Source organism: Hemibagrus wyckioides, linkage group LG25 (genome assembly GCF_019097595.1).
Source record: "Hemibagrus wyckioides isolate EC202008001 linkage group LG25, SWU_Hwy_1.0, whole genome shotgun sequence".
NCBI lineage: Eukaryota > Metazoa > Chordata > Actinopteri > Siluriformes > Bagridae > Hemibagrus > Hemibagrus wyckioides.
In genome coordinates this window covers 17,435,009-17,449,747 of record NC_080734.1, presented here as the reverse complement: position 1 = coordinate 17,449,747, position 14,739 = coordinate 17,435,009, and the positions used below count along the sequence as shown (strand labels likewise).

Below are 14,739 nucleotides of genomic sequence, written 5' to 3'. Positions count from 1 at the left end.
CGCTGAGCTAGCTAGTTAAGTGCATGAATAAACCGTAAGGTAAACAAATCAATGTTTCCACAAAAGGGGACAAAAGCATAATCATTTGTGTAAGGAGAAATGTGTCTTATCCTTCATCCTCAGCATAAAAATACTGAATCAAAAGTAAATGATGAATCAAAACCTTTTCTCTTTTAAAATAATTCAAAACCACTTCTACAAATTCAGCTACTTTCGGATCTAATCCTGTGTGTGAGACTCACCTCTGGGAGTCAGGCTGTGAGATGGCATTGACGATGGCCTCCACGGCAGCATCAAAAAGTTCAGGGTCATTCAGCGCGGCAAAGCCGGCTTCCAGCAGACCCTCGCTCTCGCTGAGCGGCACATCCAGCAAGGCCCAGCTGGACAGGCACTTAAGTGCACGTGCCTTCACCGGCGCCGGAGAGTCGGCTTGGCGCAGTAGCTGCTGGAGCAGAGGATAAACATACGCCCACTCTCGGCCCAGAGCACCCCGCACCTGCCCCCGGCGGTACTGAGGCAGCCGGCTGGTCTGGAACTCCTCAGGCAGCACGGTGAGGAGCTCCAGCAGTGCCAGGCAGCGAGCGCGACCGTCCACGGTGCTCCCCTCCTCCTGGAAGACTCGCACCATCTCAGAGACGGCGCCAGGCCATGCCTCGGGCATAGTGTTAAGTGCCAGTGAAGCCAGGGCTACACACAGTCGAGTAAGCACGATTTTAGAGCCTGAGGCGAACAGCGCAATCTGGGAGAAAAGCTGTGTCTTGAGGGTGTCGTACTGCTCGGCAGGGATGTCGCTCCAGTAGCGTGAGATCTTAGTGTGTAGGGCGCTGGCGCCAAAGTACTGGATCTCAGGGACCTGAGGAAGGAAGTCATTTATGAATTAAAAAGGGATGTTATTTTAAGCAGATCTGGTACAGTAGGATTAGCCACAGAACTAAAGCCTTACAACACATTTTAATTAGGATCATCGACTGAAACACTGCTGACCAAAGCTAATGCTGGCTAATTGGCTAAGACTGAAGGGATCGGTTGTTAATTACTAGTTCTTAAAATAGCAAGCTCTCTATCCATATGCACGTTTTAACTGTCTCATTGATTATAGTGTGATGGCAAATGAAAGTAATTTTATTCAGCAGTTAGTCGTGGTCCAGTAATTTGATCGGACAGGCACCGTTCCAAGTGTGTTGATATTTAGCGTAACACTAGAAGGTCTCTTGTGTGCATCACTCAGCTTGTCAGTCCCAATTCAAATAACCTCATTGGCTTTATTGTTCTTTTAATGCCATGTCAGCATCAATGGCTATTTTCATGGCAAGATAGAGGAAGGATAAATCAGGATATAATGTGGATTCTTACAGTATTACAGCAATAAAATGTAACAACTTTTCAACAGCAGCTATATAAGATCCTTCACTTTAATATTCAAGACTTTTTCCTAGTGAGACATTTTGGAAGTGTGCATTTTCTGACACTGCAGTAAGATTCTGTTTTAGAGGAATCACACGTTGGAGGATCTTCAGCAGGAGTTCATGTGAGTCTCCAAGGTCCAACACGACATCCTGTGTATACAGAATCAGATCGTGTCTGGATTCAAAGAAGAAATGAAAGAAGCTTCTTTCGTTTCATTTATATTGACCACATTCCATTTGGCACTTTTTGGTACGAGTTTATTATTGTTTCGAAATCTGATGGTGGGATTTGACCTAAATGAACTAAATTCTCAGGATGCTAAAATTCTAGTAATAGTTTGTTACACTGAAACCGTTACCACACGTACTACAGTCAATCGGTCTAGGCGTTACCATGGCAACACAATGCCAAACACTATTCAGACGTGACTTCTTTAAACATTGAAAATATTATCAGTATCAACATTAACACGATATAAACTAATTTCACTGCATAAATTAATTTCAACGATGTGTTGATATTCGGTATAACAGCACTTCTGCTTGTTTGATATTGCTTAGGGTCCAATTAAAGCATCTACTCCTTTGTTAAAGCGATTAAAGTGACTAATAAGCCTCATTTTGTAAGATTATTGTTTTGTGATCTTGTTAAATATACATTCTGCAAACCTTCTAGTAAATGAGGAGCAGAAATGGAAAGAAATATGCAGACTTGAGGATCAGCTCTTTTATCTATATTTTTTAGGAAAATCAGCAAGATAAGAAGGAATAAAATGAGGAATAGAAAGAGTTAAAGCCTATCATTTTGAAGGATTAAAGGTAAAAAACAGGAAGATTGTGTGTCAGTGAACGCATCACAATATGCACGGTATAAAGCTGAGCGGTAGTGTCAGAAATAAAAAAACAACAAATTGGCAAAATCAAAAGGTAAGAGAAAATAAAGGAAAAAGAGGGAGTGGTAGCTCAGTAGTTACCCCACCACTGCCAAGGTGATACCCCTTCCCTGGGCCTAGAGCAAGGCTCTTAACCCTCAACTGCTCAGTCGCATAAATAATATGTATAAGTCACTCTGGATGCCATAGATGTAAATGTATTTTAAAATAAATAAATAAATAAAAATTAAACAGCAAATGGGTTAAGATAAACAAAAACGTAATACAAGTTGTACAGAATGCTCTCACCTTGTCAGGACTGAGTAGAGCCCAGCAGAACTGCCAGGCCTGAGGAGAGATCTGAGCCTGCATCAGCCACTTCTGAGCCAGGTTCTTATTCTCAATGTTGGGGTCATAATACAGCTGGTGCAGAGCCTGAGGCACAGAGAAACACAGGAGACACAGTGATACGAGTGAAGTAGGAGTCAGGGATAATTATTCGCGTCTCAAATCTGTTTTTTAACAAGTGAACGCCAGTAAAGAAAAGGATCAGTATCAGGAGCTACTCTCCTGTCAGTGGTGATAAGACTGAGAGTTGAGCTAATTTGAATAAGAGACTGAAATTCATCCCTCGGAGTGACAGATAAGGAGAGTGGAGACGCGACAAAGAGGGACGAGAAGAGCACTCCTCTCCTCGTCCCACAAAGCTGGAGGGAGAGAAAGAGTGAGGCAAGGAAGAGAGCTAAGAAATCTGACATTAATTAAAGAATCATGGTTTACACAAAGAGCCAGGAAATACTTATCGACTGATTGTAGAGAAAACAATCGGAGTTTCCAAAATGATTACAATTACAACAAGAGCAGGTTGTTGAGAACAAACACAGAGCCAATGTGGAATACTCAGTGAAGCATGGAGCATCGCTGAAACGCAGTATCTGCAGAAATCAAAGTCTCTAAGCAACATGATGTGGAACGAAACGTCTGACATTTAAAGTTCACTGTTAAAATGTCGTTTAAACAGAAAGACGAGAAGTATATTAAAAAAGAAGAAACGAATTAGATGAGAGGTTTTACTTTTGTAACATAACCAGTAATAGGAGCTTTGGGGAAAATGGGAAATTTGCTATTAATTATTCAGTGTGTCTTCGGGAAATGTGTCCTGAAGCCAAAAAGAAGGTAAGAAATCATCTGAGTCATGCGGCAGCTAATGGGCAAATCCACACAAATGTCAACCTTAGCTTGGAAAAATAAAGCTGCAGCCAGAGGAACACTATTCTGAGAAATGTTACCTGTATTTCACTGTGTTTTGACTTGTCGGGTGGAATTACAGAGAACATTTTTTTCTGTCGTCCATGTAGGAACTACTTATATACTAAGGAAAGTGTGTGTGTGTGTGTGCGCGCATCAGGGTCATTGTTTAGTTCCTTCTTGCCCTTTGATACAAACTCATACTACACGATTCGGTTTACTGTGACCTCTCGGGCATGTTGCTATGGCAACCTCCAAGGCTACACTGGTTCCTGGGCGTATGGCATCTACGTCGCTGTGTGTTGTGTGTGAATGACTGACGGTGAGGCAGGAGTGAGGCAGGCTCTGTATTAAAGAGCGAGTGTGAGAGACAAGAGATGGTGAGAGGTGCTCGCTGATGACTCACTCTCTGTTCTTGTGTTGCGCTCCGCTCGCCTGGTCATTAATCACCGAGACTCCCCGCGGTGCGAACCGGCCACGGACACTGCATTAGCCTTAGCTACACAACACCCACGGTCTGTCTCGCAGCTAATTTATTCGCCTGACGTAGCTTCTGTCCACAAATGCAATGCTGGAAATGGTCTTTGATAGATCTGTAGTAGATAACGGTGACTCTTTCTGCTCAAATAATGAGATTAAATTAAAAACAATACACAATGTGATTCCTTTGCCAACGCTGCTTAACAGTAATTGGTTGCTATTCTGTAATCGCATTGCACTCTTTACTAGAGCTAGGTTTCAGTATTTCTTATATGCCTATAATTCACAAGCCTTTCTTCACAGTCAGGGCTGGGCAATCTGTCAAAATAACAAAAATCTTTTCACGCTTTTGCGAGTCACTGAACAGAGCAAGCACACACACTTCCCTGCTGATGAAAATATACTGTACTTTACATAGAAGCATTATCTCAAAGAAAGGGAAGAGCAGAGAGCCCTTAAGAGTCAAGTCTCAATCTAGATTTAATAAACAGTTAAAAAAAATGAAATATGGATAGCATTAAAAATGGTGAATAAGCTGATGTGTTACCTTTAACGACGTCTTAGGTTTAAAAATAAAAAAATAAGCAAAGCAAAAGCTTATTTTGTTGTTTATTTGTACTTCTCTCGATATTCTGTATATAGTTGAGGAAGAGAAGTGTTTGGGGGAAAATGTGTGTATGATATTTGCTATTCTTAGAAGCCGCTCAAAGCCTTTGGTTTCATCTTCAGCTTTTAATGATGAGCATTACATCCTTCACCAAGTAAAATGTCACGGGATCAATGATGTCTTTCCAGCTATGACTTGGGTTTAATAAGGAGATATACATATATACTTTACTTCTGCACTCTTTGTGTATGCTCCATTATTATTTGGCGCTTAAACAAAGTTTTCACCTCATGCCTTTGCGTATTTTCCAAACATTGCTTGTACTGTGTCTGTTCCAGCAGCTCCACATAACTGATGCTGAACTGCTCAGTGTTGTCAGCCGAAGAGAAGGAAACATAAGCTAAGGATTTGCCTACACTTGGTTATAATTGGTGTGTTTGGTATACAAGTAGTTCCTACATGGACGACAGAGACTAGCGAACAGAGACACATCTGGTGAATAAAAGGACAAAATGTGTTAAGCATCACGGTAAGGATCACGGACGGATCTGGTGATCTCTCTATTAAGACACACCGAGGAGATATTTGAATCGCTCATGATCTAAAGATCATATCTCACGCCGACACCACTGTTTTTTTTTTAATTTTCATCCCAAACTGGATGGCGTCCTAGGTTTGTGTGCGTGTTTCTTGTTCCTGTGTGTGTGTGTGAAGGATGACATTACAGTGTGCTTGTTGACTGTTATGAGCACTCGGTGCAAAGAAAAACACACCTCAGGTTGCTACGGACAACCAATTCCCAGTACACACTGTGCAAGATATAATTAGTGAAGCTTAAGCTTTAACACCCCCTCCCCAACAAACACACACACCCCTTCCTACACTGTCTGACCACAGAAGGTAAGAGGAGTTCATTCAGTTAAATCTTCCTGGGGAAATACAGTCTATACTTACAGAATAATACAAAATTAAATAAAAAAATAATTGGAGGCCAACGTTTTAAGATTTAATACCATTCACAAACCAACCAATGCAAAGCTGGACACTTAGACTGTCCAGGAAACGAGAAGACAAATCAACTCAAATAAACTCAAACGGCAGAGTGAAAGCACAACACATTTTTTTTTTTTTTACACATCCTTCGCTTCATCATTACATCACATCATTTACGTCTCTAAATTATTACACTTTTATATCTTTGGATTCTCCTGGAAGACTTGAACACAGCCATGCACCTTGTTTCACGTAATTACAACTACAGACAAAAGGCAGAAGATCTGGACTCTACAGCAGCTTTTATTGGCCCAAGATGGTGCCTGACTGACATGTAAATCAACCAATCACAGTTCATTTTGTTCAGCATCATGTTTAGGGGGGTGGAAATGTAAGGTCAATAAAAAAAATAGACCGGCGTGCAAGACAGATCTTTCATTTAATAAAGTTGTGCAAATGAATGAATAGGCGAATTTCATATCATGTGGAAAATCCAGCATTTAGCTGATCCTTATAAGCGTCACGATGGCTCTGTTTCTAGGTGGAACATTACAAAGCGTGATGCACCCACCTCATGGAGATTCTAATCAATTAGATGATGAAGTGTCTCCAATTTTGTGTGCCATATGCAACAGACGTTCAAGTCAACTGTTTGTATGAAGTCTGAGGCTGAGAGACTAACGTGCACCAAAACAAAGTGGTTTTTTCACACTGGACATGTTTGCTGTGGTTCAAGTCTGTTTCCGGCTTCAGCGCTGGTCTTGTTTCAGACTCACTTGCTTCTGTCAAACACCAGTGCACTGGTGTTCATTGTTTATCATCATAACGAGCATGGAGAACACAACTTCTTTTATTACTTTGATGCTATTATGCCCAATAAGTTCTCTTGCCTCTTCTGTGTCCCACAACGTTCCCCTGCCACTCATGCTGTATGTGTGTTGCCAAAACTAATAAAGTGGTCCTTTATTTTCTGACCAGTTGAGTTCACATTCACAGGAATCGCAACCGAACTCACATCACGTCCTACAGGTAGACTCGGATTCAGTACCGAGCGGTGATTCCTGCTCCACATGACTGCTTACACAACACCAATGTTTTCTAAGGACCTTAGTAAACATGTCTTCTTCTACAATTGTCTAATATTCATGAGTCTTCCTGACCAGGATACACAGCTAGGACCAGTTGTCATGCCGATATCGGAAGAAAACTTTATTAACATTAAGATGCATGGACGCCTAAAATCTGTGACGCCTAAAATCTGTGTAAAGACTTGAACTGGAACAAGAAAAGCTCTTTGTTTTTCTTTTTTGAAAAGCATATTGTCAGCATTAGAAAAGAGGGAAACTTGTATATTGGTAAATGTTTGTTCATCACAAAGGAGGCATTTCACATTCAAGCTGAGTCACACCACTCTGCTGTGAGAGTATCTATGACTATAAACAGATAAATAGCTTTCATTTAACTCAGACTAACTAGACAGACTAACTAAATGCTGCAATGCTCTAGTCATGTACATCTGTCTTGATTTAATCAACTAAAGTGCTTCCAAAGTGCATAACAAAAATTAAAGCATGAGATGATGCTATAGAGAGACACATGACAAAATTAACAGAAAAACCCATGGCTTTGTTCTCCTTTTGGCATCATGTTGCTTGCCTGATTAAGGTCCACTTGTCTCCACAAAAAGTCTGAGTGTGAGAAAGCGAGACTCCACCATCACCATCAAAATACAAAGTAAAGGAATATCCCTTAAACCCTGGTGTTCACACGTCCAGGACTGTTCCAGAGACATGTCGAATCTGGGTCAAGGCTCAGGGACAATCTTCTTGTAGCTTGTTATTATTGCGGTTACTAGGACAGCAGGTCTAATGTGTAGGCTGAGAATGCAGTTCCTCAGATACTAATTTAATAATCAATAGCCCGATGACCAGCCAAGATACATTCACAATGATGTAACCAGCAGTTTATCTTTCGTGTTAGGTCAAGATATTTTCGAAAAACTTACGTCAGCCACATTGTGCCTGGGCCGCTGTGTTATTTTAGTGCAGCAGGTGGAAACGCGTGTAACAGTTGAAGCAGCGATGTGAAATGAAAACATTTGTTTAGTAAAAGTCACAAAGGAGTAGAGCTTTTATGTTCATAATCAGTTCCTGCAGGATTACACTGAGTTTTTTAATGATTGTAGTGACTAAAAAAAGGCTCGACTTGCATTCGACTAGAAAACTACTCGAATTGGTAAAAACACAAGCACAAGATTCTTCCTTCAAACTCCTAGCAGTGAGACACACATGTAATGACTTTCTATTAAAGCTGTACTCATGTCCACACATGGAAAAGTGTCCCCAGAATATCATGCATTGTGCTTGATTTTGTGTTCATTTCTGTAATCGCAAAATCACTGATTATTGGTTCTTCTTCTTTGGCTTTTCCCTTCAGGGGTGGCCACAGCAAATCATCTCTCTCCACCTATCCCTATCTTCTGCATCCTCAACACTTGTACCTACTAGCTTCATATCCTCATTTATTACATCCATATACCTCCTCTTTGGCCTTCCTCTTTGCCTCCTGCCTGGCAGCTCCATGTCCAACGTTCTCCTACCAATATATTCACTCTCTCTCCTCTGAACATGTCCAAACCATCTTAATCTGTCCTCTCTAACTTCATCCCCCAAAATCCAACATGAGCTGTCCCTCTGATGTACTTGTTCCTAATCCTGTCCAACCTTGTCACTCCCAAAGAAAACCTCAACATCTTCAGCTCTGCTACTTCCAGCTCTGACTCCTGTCTCTTCCTCAGTGACACTGCCTCTAAACCATACAGCATGGCCGGTCTCACCACCGTCTTGTACACCTTCCCCTTGATTCTATTTATTATAATAACGTTCCTTCCAGCATTTCAATCAATTAATACAGCTATAATAACATTATTGCTATTTACAGTTATATTTGTGTGACGTTACAGACGTCGGTCATGGTATAAGAATTTTATCAACTACTTATGTCGATCCAATCTAAAGTAAGAAACCACTGGATCAATAAATATCAATCAATTCTGACCAGTCAATTTTGAACATGAATTCCCACATCCTTACTTTAATCAAAACACTTGAATGACAAATTATTTTGTTTTTCGTGTTGATGCAAAGTATGTGAAATCAGCTTGGGGTATGATTCTTTGTTTTCAAAGCCTGAAATCAGTGAATCAGTGAATCAACACTTTGGGTTCGATTCCTAGCAACACATTAAAAAACAAGGTATGTCCTGAGGCAGAGTGTAACCTGTTTCTATAATTTGGGAACAATTTCTCTTGTATTCTCCATCATATGTTTTTAGTCTATGCGAGCTGCTGCACTACATACTTGAGTGCTTGATAAATGTAGGCCAACTGATCTGTAAGAAACTATTTCACTGCAGATTAATTTCAGTTTTTGAAATTTTAATCAAACGTGATTAATTTCGTGGATTCGCTCCTGCAGCCCGGCAAGTCCTCTTTAAGCAAGAGCAGCACCGTTTCAGAACGTTCGCTACCAGCCACCCGTACATCTCACCAAACAATACACAATACCACCATCAGAGGCAGAGATAGAGGCACAAAGATGCACACAACAGTCTTTGTGGAACTGGAGAGAACACAAAAGGGCTAAATATGCAGCCACACAAGGAAAGACAGGAGAGGGATCAGCAAAAGACGCAGACAGACTGAAGGAAAAAACGGGTGACAGACTTTCAGATGGCAGCATTAAGTATACGATACAATTCCAGAAGTATTGGCACCGTCATTGTCGAGCAATATTTACTTGCAGCGTTTCAATAAACCGATTCAACTACAGAACTATATAACAGGCCACATTAAGTACAGTGATGATCTGGGACTGAATCAGAGAATATCATCATGTGCTTAAGTTTACCAAATGAGACACTCAAGCTAATGCAAGATGTTTTAATGGTTATGCATGTTTTGTTGTCCATACTATTTGTCTTTTTATATTTAGCATTTCAAGACCTGATTTCTCCAATACCAAAAAGACAAACGGAAAAAGGGCAAAATAAACATCTCCTGTTTGTCCTGCTAACTGAAAAATACATTTTGCTTGGTGTGTGCACGTAAGGAGAATCAATTTTTAGCGTATGGAAATGACTCCAATATTTTGTCCTTGATTCTTAGTTTTCTAAGCCTGGAAATCAGTGAATCGACTCCTGAAGCGATTTGGTAAAGGGGGCAGTGACTGTATAAGCGGATACTTGGTTTGCCGCTATATTTCAAGTGTTCAGAGGTCACTAAAATCATTAACCAGAGAAAATGACGAGTCAGCAGAAGTAAGAGAGATCAAGGACTCTCTCAAGATGACAACTACACTCTAAAACCAAAAGGTGGACCATTATTATAATGCATTATATTGTTTCTAAAGCTACCCACATTGTACAATGATGACTTTAGCACATTAATAAAAATGAAGGGTAAAGCGTTTTCACCCTTAACTTTTGAAGAAAGTCCAAAAATAGCCCGCTGTACAGGACCAGCCAGGGTTCATCGTGAACCATTTATCTTTTATACATTTACAATAATCTGATTTTCACCTTTCAAGAAAGACAGAAGATTTTTTTTTTAATGTCTAGATTTGATTCATAATACACAACAAGGCAAAGGTGATAAAAGCTGCTTCGAAAGGAAAAGCAGAGTTCTGTTCTCCAGTGAACAGGGTCAAAAAAACTAGAGAGTAATTTACTGAGCACATGGATTTATTGATAGATTATTGACAGATTGGTGAAAAGCCCACTCAGAGAAGAAGAGCCATTTATTTGCTCCTTGACTTTAACTCGCTCTTTATGCTCTATGTGAGTTCGGCCAACTACTGACTCCATCTTTCCTTTTCCCCATATCAGCACTATTTCCTAAACCCTATCCCAATTAAATCTCGAACCTGTCTCAATTGTTCTGCTCTTTAACATCTTTAAGCTGTTTTGTTTACTGTGTCTGTAACTGTAAGGTTTCTACATCTGTGTCTACGAGGAGATGAGAATCAGGAGATGAAGATGAAGCCAGCTGAGACGGCTAACCACTCACACCTTGTATTTCCTATTACTCTCCACTGACCACCTGTGACAGCCAGAGGACACTGGCTATAGGCATTATTATAACAACCACATGCATCTACACAGTGGGGTACTATAGCTAAGGCGATGCGTGTTATATATACTGCATATACAGTCACGGTATTTGTACAGTGGAGACTGTGAGCTCTGATCATAATGCTGTAATGTGTGTAATATGACGCTGCTCTAGCTCACCGCACTCAGCTGAGCTCAACACAACAAACAGCCAAAAAAAAAAAGGTGAGAAAGAGAGATGAAAGTAAAACTGAAGTGCCAAAAAGATCCTGACAAGCAAAACTCCTACACACACCAAACCAGCAGCGATCACGCCATTTTGTGATCGGATCATAGTTCAGACTCAATATTAACATTCACCTCTGATGATCGGACCACAAGCGGCCAGCGTTAAGTCCAGGACTGTGTCTCTTTTGCGTCTCTTATGATCCAGATCCACCGAAGGAGATGGTCTAGGACATGTGTGGCTTTGAATACAGATTTTTTGTAATAGTGCTTCATGAATAAAGGCTGTACGATGCAAAGTTTGGTGCTTACACTGACAAACATGTTGCAAGGGGCAGATTCTGAGCTCAAAAACGTATATACTGATGAATGAATTATTATTAAGAAAGATGTTGTCTAAATAAATAAATGTCTAAGAAAGATTTATTTATAAAGGGAAAAAAAAAAAAATGCAGGTATCTTCACCACCTCCACCCTTTTGCCCTGCATAAATCTGTCTGACGTTTAGTCTTCTTTGCCCACCACAGAACACACACACCTACAGCCCTCATAAAATGCCCTCGATCTAAAAAAAAGTCATAACCTCATCTGATTTCCAGAAAATTCCTCGTTATTCAGGGCGTACAGTTTGAATAACAGTTCAGTGAACCAGCCTTTTTCTTGTTTTGTAACATCATTATCATCATCATTCAGACCTAAAGTCTGTGTGATAGAAAAGACAAAAGCACTTCATATCAGGGATATGGTTACCAGAGATTGTACTGGATAGAAATGTAACACCAGACTGTGATGACCAAGTGAGAAAAAGTGCCATCTTTAGCTTAGACCGTACGCCGTGTTTAATGTGGGAAAGACAGCGTAAAGGTTTGGACAGAATTAGAACGTTTTCCGTCACATGTTCATTCATCAGGTGCATCCTATATCTATCTGAATATCACACCAGACCAAAATATTACTCTGTTTGGGTTTAGAGTCAACGCTGTATTTGGTTTAATGAAGATAAGTGATCAGACGTAAAAGAAACTGGGAATCAGCCATGGAATACTATTTTTTCCCCTTTTCTTACCTTCCTCTGCATTTATACCTTTTTATACCTGCATTTATACCTTGATTACATTTATACAAGGCCCTATTGTGACGGACTAGAAAACATCTGACACTGTTAATGTTATATACCCACACTGTAGACGAAACGTGACAAGGTGCAAACATAAAATCTAAAAGAAATCAAGAATTATAGACAACCAATTTTCAGAACGACTCGCTTTCTTAAAAGGGACAGAAATGGCACAACATATTTTTATGTCTGTGTGTTATATTTCAGCTAAAACTGGATAGAAGATAAATATAAACCATGACGCTAGCTATATTTGGTTTTGACTATAAGATCACTCCAATAATCTTAAAAATATTTTATGGAAAATACCAAGATAAATGTGGAAAGACGAACCTTTTAACTGAATATAACATCTTGGAAATGTCTGCTACGACCTGTTCGACAAAACTAAAACTTATAAAAGAATAAAATATTTTTTTGGTCTTTACTTCGGATGTCTTATGGAGTTTTTTTGTACAATTTCTTCATTGATGATGTACAATATACAACATCAACTGGAAAACAGGACATGATGTACCAAGTGATGCTGAAGTGCATTCCTGGGTAGAATGATCAGACAGACAGGCGCACAGAGAGAAAGACAGACAGGCGCACAGACAGACAGGCGCACAGAGAGAAAGACAGACAGGCGCACAGAGAGAAAGACAGACAGGCGCACAGAGAGAAAGACAGACAGGCGCACAGAGAGAAAGACAGACAGGCGCACAGAGAGAAAGACAGACAGATAGATAGATAAGTATATAGGCAAACAGAGAGACAGACAGACAGGCGCACAGACAAATAGATAGATAGATAGATAGATAGATAGATAGATAGATAGATAGATAGATAGATAGATAGATAGATAGATAGATAGACTAACAGAGAGAGACAGGCACACAGACAGACAGACAGATAGATAGATAGATAGATAGATAGATAGATAGATAGATAGATAGATAGATAGACAAACAGAGAGACAGACAAGCACACAGACAGAGAGATAGATAGATAGATAGATAGATACTTTATAATGATAAAGTAAGTAAAAAGCAAGAAAAAAGTACAAAAGCAAATGCCTAGACTACCCCCGTAAATCCATAAGAGGTTCTGTTTATATCAGGTGTATGGAGATAAGAGAGATGATGGAGACAGACAGAGGAGCTGATTCCTCCTGTTTAATTCGTGAATCTCAGTCTATAAATGAATGGTTAAGTATGCTTTATGGATAGTAATAAGGCTAAAGCATACAGACTGAAATCAGTGAGTAAAGAGCAATCACACACGGATGTCTTGTCCTTTGCTCACCTTCTCTACGTTGTCCACGGTGAAGTCGGCGGTGCTCGCTGCTGTCCTAGCCGGTGTCTCCATGCTGTCTGTAAGCGCCGAGCCAGAACAGGCGAACATGACAGATATTAAACACAGCTACGTCTTCAGTTTGTTTGTTTGTATTTTATAACTCGAAGCTTTTACGCTATTCTTCTTCTTTCAGTATTTTGCCAGGGATAAATCAGCTAGCTGAACAGGAGTCTCGAGGCGCTGTCTTTAGCTAGCGCGTGAGAAGCTAGCATTGCTCAGCCATGTTTTTTTCTTCTTCTCTCTATTCTACTCTAAACGCCCAAGATCTGGACCTCTGTCTCTGTGTGTCCTCATTATAGGACAGTTTTCCGCATTATTACCTACGAAGGTAATGAAATGTTCATAAAAGCCGGGCTGTGACTATTCTCAATGTTGCAGTGTTACTAAAAAGCCGTGGTGCCGCCTCCCATCTCTATCTCTATCTCTCTCTCTCTCTCTCTCTCTCTCACTCCCTCTCCCTCTCCCTCTCCCCTCTCTAATCCCAACAAGTGTCCTACATGAAGTATGAAAAAATGCCTTCTGAACCCTTAATAATGCTGTATAAGTCCTATATTTTATTGGACAATTTATTTACCCATTATATTTTCCCCCCAAAAAAATCCTTTCATTCATATTTCACTCAGGCAAGTTCATTACACATTCATTTTCTTAATGGTCCATCATACTGCATCCTGGGAATGTGAGTTTTCTTTCTTTTTGTTTTGTTTAATTTAGCCCAATAGTGACCCCGTGTGATATGTCCACAGTATTGCATGTGAGTAACCTGGTTCGGGCGGGGGGGTTATGGTAGCTTAGTGGTTAAGGTGTTGGACTACTGATCAAATGGTTGGTGGTTCAAATCCCAGGTCCACCAAGCTGACGCTATTGGGCCCGCGAGCGAGCAAGCAAGGGCAATCAAGGTTTAAGGGCCTTGCAAATGAGATACAAATGTATGTCCTTCTGGATGAGTGTGTCTGACAAATGCCTGTAATGTAGTGTTTATATTTCCATGGTCCTTACATTACAGGGCCACAAGTTTGTAGACACCTGGATATCACATCCATAAATGGTTGTTGAACATCCTGTTCCTGATTTATTTCTCTTTTGCTCTTATAATAACCTCCATTAACTATCCCTGTGAAGGTTTTCCACTGGATGTTGAAGTGTGTCTGTGGGGATTAGTGATCATTCAGCTACAAGAGCATTAGTGAGATCAGACACTGATAAGAGTGAGGAGGTCTGGGGTTCAGTCGGTGTTCCAGTTCATCCCAGTGGGGTTGAGTCAGAGTCGCTACAACCTTCACACACTATGTCTTCATGTCTGGAGCTCACATTGTGCATAAGGATATTGTTATGCTGGAACAG

General features: G+C 40.4%; 1 protein-coding gene across 2 annotated transcripts in view; it reads right to left on the bottom strand.

Moving 5' to 3' along the window:
• ipo13b (importin 13b) overlaps positions 1 to 13,832 on the bottom strand; it is a 37,334-nt gene extending 23,502 nt beyond the window's left edge. Inside the window, exons 1-3 of one of the 2 annotated variants that reach the window (XR_009203548.1) lie at positions 13,345 to 13,832; positions 2,588 to 2,713; positions 243 to 853 (exon numbers count right to left, since the gene is read on the bottom strand). Coding sequence is in view for 1 of the 2 variants with exons in the window: in XM_058379113.1 (XP_058235096.1) it covers positions 243 to 853; positions 2,588 to 2,713; positions 13,345 to 13,443 (836 nt within the window). In the remaining variant the exon portion in view is untranslated. The remainder of the gene's footprint in view (positions 1 to 242; positions 854 to 2,587; positions 2,714 to 13,344) is intronic. The other variant, XM_058379113.1, reaches the window with a different exon arrangement.
• Positions 13,833 to 14,739: the final 907 nt, after the last annotated feature.